Genomic DNA, 8416 nt, shown 5'->3' on the forward strand with positions numbered 1-8416 from the left:
CTGGAGTTTTCACAGAGAAAGGACCCACAGTCGAGGAAATGCCTTCATGAGATCCATCTGTAAGGCATTTTCTCAACTAGTGATCAAGGTGGGAGGGCCCAGCCCATTGTGGGTGGTGCCATCCCTGGGATGATGGTCCTGGGTTCTATAAGAAAGCAAGCTGAGCAAGCCAGGAAAAGTAAGCCAGTAAGCAGCATTCCTCCATGACTTTTGCATCAGGTCCTGACTCCAAATTCCTGCCTGTGTGATTTCCTGTCCTGACTTTGCTGATGAACAATGTGGAAGTGTAAGCTGAACAAACCCTTTCTTTCTTAACTAGCTTCTTGGTCATGATGTTTTGTGCAGGAACAGAAATTCTGACTAAGACAAGTTCCATGTCACAGTCTATCACTGAGGAATGTTAGGGCAAGAACTCCCTAACAGAGCATGAACCTTGAAGCAGAAGCTTGTGAAGGAATAATGCTTAATAGCTGGATCATCACAACTTTTTCAGACTGCCTTCTTATACATCCCAGGGAAACCAGCCTAGAGTTGGCACTGTCCACACCAAACTAGGCCCTCCTACATCAATCATAAATCAATAAAGTGAACCACAGACTGATCTTGTGGGAACATTTTCTCAATCTATATTCTTCTTTTCAGATGACTCTAGCTTGTGCCAACTTGACATAAAGCAGTCAGCACAATCTACCCTAAGAATGGAAGTACTTTATCTAAAAAGAAAAGTCTTTTAAAGGAAAATAGAGTGCCTCTTAATTATCTGCAAAGATTAAAAGAAACTGAGAAAAATAATGCCCAGGTTTATTCTGCTCCTGCACTCTCATCTTTTGCCAGGGCCTCCAACTGACTGGGCCTACAAAGCTAGAGCACACAAAGCTAACGGATAAAATTGAAACAGGTCAGTCATCCTCTCTTAGGTGTCTCAGTGAGATGGAAGACCGAGTATGGTCCTATAGAGTCAGAGGGAGAAGAACCAGCACACTGAACAAAGCTGGAAGTTTGTGACCTTACAGAGAATGTATATTTAAATGAATGAACATATACCAATCATAAACTTATCCATAGCCCATACATACCATGAACATATTTTAAATTCAGCGGAGAATCACTACGTTTGTGTTTTATTTTTTATGATAATGATATTACCAATGTCAGAACAGTGAGGAATCATAAACTGGAGATATTTATATTTCAGAATATAATGGTGTCACTGTGTGATGTGTCTTAATTAATGTCTACTCAAGAAGGAGCTGCCATAAAACTTATCTAAAGTCTTTGTGATATGCATCTACCCTGTATTATAACAAACCTAAGTATATTAGAGCTTCCTTACATTTTTTTTAACAGCTGGAAGCACCATTATCTAGAAGCAATCCCTGGATACTCAGTATACTTTCAGTATCCACAGATCCTAACTCCCCTTCTAGATGTGTGATCCAAGAACATATAAGTATTGATGAAAGGATCATTCGTACTGGCTCCAAAAACTCAAATGCTTTACTCCTTTCTTCTGGGATGAATTTCAATCTAGGTCATGAATCACAGCTGTTCTTGTCCCTATATGAATATGTCCCTTTCCCACATCTTAAATCTCTGGTTACAACCTCCTTTCTGTATCTGGAAGCTCTCACATCTTCTTTTGTTTTCAGCTCTGCCTGATTATCTATAGTGTATTACTGGTCATTCCTAATTCTATGTCATCTCCAGTATGTGCCAGTATCCTCTCTATGGTGACTACAATAGTCTGTCCTTGTGCTATTTGTGGATGGCCTGCTCTCTAACCACTGGCTTCTTCTTCTGTTGGTCTTTCCTGCCTTCTTGCATCCTCAACTTAGCCCTGCCTCCTTTTCCTCAGATACGCTATAAATCTACAATTTTCACCACTAATGATTCTTGTGCCTTTAGGTCTCAAAATCATATTTCTACTGAGTACCTCTTAAATATGTTTGGTTTATTAAGTAAGGTCTTGTGGGCTTTGTGTTCCTAATGGAATCGGTGTGAGAACTGAGAGTGTTAAATATAATTAAGGAGTAGGAAGTAACAATCATGACCCTTATAGAAATATAAAATATGAACATCAAAAAAATTAATTAATGTGGAAATGAGTATGATATTACAAATGAGATCCAGGTGTAGTGGTACATGCCTGTAATCTCAGGTATGCAAGGGACATAAGAAAGAGTCTCATGAGGTCAGGGACAGTTTGAACAACATAATGAGATTGTCTCATAAACAGAAATGTTGATACAAAAATTGTTCAAAGGAGAACTCAAAGAATTTGTTAAGGTAATAAGGAATGTTGAAATGAATGTTCAAATAGATGCAAAATGATTCAAGATTAATTGCATTCTACCAGACAAATTATTTGCATTTCTGTGAAACACATTCATTTCCATTATTATTAGGTTTAGTTTTTTTCTTTTCCTTTCTTTTTTATTTTTATTTTTTTATTTTACAATTTACAGTTATTAAATATCTCAAAGTCAATGAGGAGTGGAAATAACCCACAAAGTTGTTCTAAAAATGACACACAGTAAACTTTTTAGTTGATTTTTAAATCTCTCATAATGATTCACAGAAAGGAAAAAGCATTTTCTTATGCTAAGGGAAACTGACATCCAATTATAATCAGCACAATCTCTCTCTCTGAATTTGGAATAGGTATTTTTGTATGTGATGACCAATACATGTGTCTTCCTTGTCTCTAATTTTTGGTAAGAGATGACTGACTTCTTCCTTTTAGAGAGTTGCTACTCAGAATTGTGGTATTAATTGAAATATATATTTCCTAGAGTATACATTCATATGTATTAATATATATTAGTATATATTATACTTAGTAAAATATATATTTCAAAATAGTATATACTTAGTATATATATATATATATATATATATATATATATATATATATATATATATATTACTTAGAATATATTACTTAGAATAAGTTAGAAAATAGACCCCTGACTAAAAATTATCTAAACATAAGTGATCCAGGACCTAAATTAATTAAGATAACCTATATTTATGCATCAAAATGTTAATATAATGATATCAATAATCACAGCTTCAATACAATCTGCAGCAAAATCTCAGCTGCTGTTTCTGAAGAAATTATTCTAAAGGTTACAAGGAAATCCAAAAGACCAAGGAATACTAAAACAGAAAGATATAGTTGGAAGATTCACTCTTTTCTGTTTAAAAAAAAATGCTTATAAAGTTATAGTAAACAGTGCTCTAGTATTTAGACATACCAAAGGTTTAGAGAACAGAATTGAGAATCCAGAAATATGATTGATTGCTCCTGCCTCAGTATCATAGCAAGGCCACATAGAAGAGAAGGAATAGTCTTCCCAACAAAGGTGCTTTAAACAACTGAGTCGCTTTACATATAAAAGAATGGAACTGGTGGCTAGAGAGATGGCCCAGTGATTCCGGGCATGTATTGCTCCTGTAGAGGACTAAAGTTTGGTTCCCAGAACTCACACAAGGTGACTCAGAACTTTCTGTAATTCTTTCATATATATACTTTTTTACAGTCCAGTTTCCTTCCCCCATCCCCAATGTGTCCACCCTCCCACAGTTCCTCATCCTATTCCTCCTCCCACCCACTCCAAGAAGAGGCCCGCTCCCCTGGGGCCTCAAATCTCTCATATGTTAGGCAAGTCTTACACTGAAGACAGACCACCCAATTCTCTGCTGTTTATGTGCCTGGGCCTCAGACCAGTTACCTGGTTAATGGCTCAGTGTCTAAGACATCTTAGGGGTCAGGGTTAGTTGAGACTTCTGTTCTTCCTCTGGGATCACCCCCCTCCTCAGCTTCTTAAAGTGTTTCCTTAATTCACTCACAGGGGTTCCAACTTCAGTCCCATGACTGAGTGTAATTGTCGGAGGACAGCCATGTTAGGCTCCTGTCAGTAAGCATACCATATCAGTAATAGTGTCAAGTTTCGGAGATGGATCCCATGTTGGGCAGGTCACTGGATTGCCTTTCCGTTCTCCACTTTGGTCCCTGCAGTTCTTTTAGACAGGAACAATTCTGGGTCAGAATTTTTGACTGTGGAATGGCAACCCCATCCCTCCACTTGATGCCCCATCTTTCTATTAAATCTAGTAGAAGAGAAAGTGGAAAAAAAGCCTCAAACTCATTGGCACAGAGCAGAAAGGAGGTAGATTTCCTAAACAGAACTCCAGTGGCTCAGGTTCTAAGATTAAGAATTGATAAATGGGACCTCATGAAACTGAAAAGCTTCTGTAAGGCAAAAAACACAACCAATAGGAAAATCAGCAACCTACACATTAGGGGAAAATATGCACTTAACCCCACATCAGATAAAGGATTAATATCCAAAATATATAAAGAACTCAGGTAACTGATCTCCAAAAAAACCCAAACAACCCAATCAAAATATAGAGCTAAACAAAGAATTCACAACAGAGCAATCTTGAATGGTGAGAAGCACTTAAGGAAATTCTCAAGTCCTTAGTCATCAGGGAAATGCAAATCAAACCAACTCTGAGATTCCACCTCACACCAATTAGAGTGGCTAAGATCAAAAACTCAGCACATGTTGGTGAGGATGAGAAAGAGAAACACTCCTCCATTGCTGGTAGGATTGCAAACTTCCTGTACATCTAGCCCAGGGGATCTCTGGACACCTCCTCCACAGACACATAGATAAAAATAATATTTTTAAATGACATTATTTCCTAATTGGTATTATGTACAAAAACCAACCAACCAAGCTAACAAACAACAAGAACAAAAACCCCAAACACTTAAATATAAACTTGATACTAAGTGTAGCATAAGTAATATACATAAAAGAAGATAATTGGGAATGCACATCTTTTATACAGCTTATACATAAATGTTCATTATTCATAACAGCTAAAAAATGAAAACAACCTAGATTTTTTTGAACATCAAAATTGCTGATAAAATACAGGATATCCCTATAATAGCAATAGATAAGGAATTGTGGCTTCAGGAAAACCAACAGAGTCAACTAATCTGAACCCTTTGGGGTGGGTTCTCAGGGACTCAACCACCAATCAAAGCATGTACGAGGGCTGGACCTAGGCCCCCTGCACATATGTAGCAAATATGCAGCTTGGTCTTCATGTGGGTCCCCCAACAACTGGAGGGGGCTGTCCCTGTCTGTAGAATCTATATAATTCCAACAGGGCTGTCTTGTCTGTCCTCAGTGAAAGAGAGTGTACCCTGCCCTTCAAAGAATCAAAGTGCCAGGTGGAGGGACACCCACCCTCTCAGAGAAGGGGAGGGCAATGAGGGAAGATGAGGGAAAGGACTGTGGGAGGGGAGATTGGGGGGGCAGCGATCCAGATGTAGAATGAATGAATGATAGCTCGAAAAATCAGACTGGTTAAAAAAAAGAAAATGTGACCTATGTTCAAAACAGAATTTTTTTAGGCATAAAGAATAATGAAGTATTGTTTAGAAAAATGGACACAACCGTGGATAATCATTAAGTGAATTAAGCCAGTCTCAGAAAAAAAAGTGAATAACATATATTTTCTCTTATTTGTGATGGCTATAGATAACATGAAAGAGTGGAAGCTGTTCAGGACAGAGGAATGAAGGTAAATCAGGAGAGGGGAAGACAAGAAAGGCAAGAGTCAGGGCACAATAGGAGAGATATGCTGGAGGTATGTTAAGATGCTTGTAGGACCTGTTTTTAAATAATTAAAATTTTTAAATCAAATAGATGATGGTTACAGAGTAAAAGGAATGTAACAGCCCAGCGCAGTCTTGAAATAAATTCCTCCTGCCTCAGCTTCTCAGATGCTGGATTATAGACATAGAACACCATTCTGGACTCTGAACATTTTGTTGTTGTTGTTGTTAACTTTGTTTTATGTTTCTAAAGATTTATTTAAAATATTTTTTAAGTATGTGTCTGTGTGTGGAGTGGTGTGGTGGGGGAGGGCTTTTCTGAAGACAGCAGGCAACTTCAGGAAACAGGAGTGTCAAATACCTTTAGAGCTGAGCTGGAGTTACTGATGGCCCTGAGCTATCTGACCGGTTGGAGCCAGACTCGGATCCTCAGCAAGAGCAATTTACGCTTTTAATAACTGAGTCATCTCTTTAGCCTTTGGATTTTACAGTTTTAAAAATTATTTTATTGTATATTTTATTTTATTTATTATTGTGTGTACATATGTAGAGGCTTGGGCATGTCACTGCACAAATGAGGTCACAGGATGATGTTGAGAATAATTTCTCTCCTACAAGTTGTGGGGACCGAACCCCATGCTCTTCTTTGTTCAGAGATACTAGGTGTGTTGATCTCTCCTGAGTAGGGGCATTACTATTGATATTGAAGTCACAGGCCAAGGCAACTAAATCATCACAATATGAAATAATGGCATCACCACACAGGAAAAAAAACTACTTTAACGAAATAATCACGATTAAGTGATATTCAAATAACTTCTTTAGAGTAACTAACCACCCAAACAATTTAATAGGAACAAACATAAAAACAAAAATTTGGGTGTTCATTCACAAATTTAAATTCTATTATAGAGTTAGGATGGTCTGTATAATGCCTTCCAGGTTGCTGTGGAACTGTCCTGTTTTGTTCCTCAACCTTTGGCCTGCTTCAACCGCCTTGGGCACTTACCGCCATGACGTTGCTCTCTGGTGCTGTCTTCCCCCACTTGCTGGGCGGTTACTGCTTCTGTCTCCGCCTCAGAACCTGACTGGTCAGAGCCAGGAGCTGATATTCTCTGCCTCCCAGATCCTCCTCCCCCTCCAGAAGTGACCGAGACTCCTGCGGTCATTTTCGCCAGCTCCAAGCTTGCAGACGGTTAGGTGCTGCCTTCCTGCTCCAGCCGACCTCGGGCTACCATGGCCGCTTCTGTTTTACAGATTGAAGAAGGTTATCTGCGGGAGTCTAACGCTGCCCTCAACTCTCAGATCCAGTTGCAGCTGTATGGCAGTTACATCTACCTCTCCATGGCCTCCTTCTGCAATAAAGAAGAGGTAGCCCTGGGGTCCTTCGCGCTCTTCTTCCTGCGTCAGTCACAGAAGTGGATGGAACGCACTGAGATGATCTTCTCCCTGCTGACCGAGCGCCAGGGCTCCCTAACCCTTGGGAGAATTGCCAATCAAGACCGCCAGGACTGGTTGGATGGCCTCATGGCGATGGAGTGCGCCTTCCACCTGGAGAAGACACTCAACCAGAGCCTTCTGCAGCTGTACACCCTGGCTAACAGCAAAGGTGACCTCTACCTGTGCAACTTCCTCAAGTGCCATTTTCTGTCACAGCAGGTAGAAATCCTCAAGGAGATGGGTGGCTACCTGACCAACCTGCGCCGGCTGGGGGCTCCAGAAAATCCCAACGCCGAGAAAGTCTTCGATCAGCTCACCATGGCGGACAGCATCAAGGAGGACTGAACTGGGACTGTTCCTGCTGAGGTGGGGTCTTCCTCAGCCTTTCGGGCAAGATGCTCACAGCTTTCTAAAAGCTTCCCTAGTCTTTCTGTCTGGCACTCTTTGCAATAAATTCTTTTGTTTCTAAGCAGAATAACTGTGTCCGTTGAATCATATGTGTAAAATTCTCACCTTTAAAAAATAAACAGAGTCCCTTGCAGGTCTAAAATGAGTATCCAGGTGTCTCTTCACACACCCAAGCCGGATCTCCTTGCAGCTGAGAGCTCAAGTTGGTGAAAGGGAAAAGACATTCACAGTCCTGGTAAAAGGACCAAATTAGCCTTCGCTTATGAACAATGTGAGCTTGGGGTGGGAGTGAAGTGGGGTAGAGAGGGATAAGTCGCCTGTATGTAGCGCTGGGTTCTAAGTGTGGAGAAAGTGCGAGCGCGTGGTAAAAGTTAAAATACATGGATGAAATCAAGTAAATGTAATTGGGAGGGATTTAAAGAGTGGTCAGATACCTCTAGAGCTGGAGTTACAGATGGCCCTGAGCTATCTGACTGGTTGAGCCAGACTCTGGTCCTCAGCAGAGCAGTTCGTGCTTTTAATAGCTGAGCCGTTTCTTTAACCCCTGGATTCGTTTCCCGTTTTTACTGTTTGATTGTATCTTTTATTTTATTATCGTGTGTATACAGGTTCAGGCATGTCAGTGCACATGTTACACAAATCCCAAGAAATTGTTTTAAAATAAAATCTTTATTATTTATCCTCAGTTACAAAAAGCAGTTCTCAATCTGGAAGTTGAAAGACCCTTTTTCAGGGGTCGAAGATAAGATATTCTATATATCAGACATTTTTAATATGAATCATAACAACAGTAAATTACAGTTATGAAGTAGCAATAAATAATTTTATGTTTGGGGGTCACAGGGGTACAGTATTAGGAAGGCTGAGGACCACTGGGTTAAAATAAAGTCTTCTACTTTACCTAAAGCACATGATTTTATTTAAATA

At 39.7% G+C, this 8416-nt stretch overlaps 1 protein-coding gene across 1 annotated transcript; it reads left to right on the forward strand.

The window, feature by feature from the left end:
* Nucleotides 1-6877: 6877 nt before the first annotated feature.
* LOC308415814 (ferritin heavy chain-like) lies at nucleotides 6878-7426 on the forward strand (the record flags this gene model as incomplete). The annotated part of the gene is made up of 1 exon (XM_080910866.1): nucleotides 6878-7426. One exon carries the CDS (start codon nucleotides 6878-6880, stop codon nucleotides 7424-7426), a length of 549 nt encoding a protein of 182 aa, XP_080766992.1.
* Between the last annotated feature and the right edge of the window lie 990 nt (nucleotides 7427-8416).

This window comes from Micromys minutus (genome assembly GCF_963924665.1).
Source record: "Micromys minutus genome assembly, chromosome: X".
NCBI classification, from domain to species: Eukaryota; Metazoa; Chordata; class Mammalia; order Rodentia; family Muridae; genus Micromys; species Micromys minutus.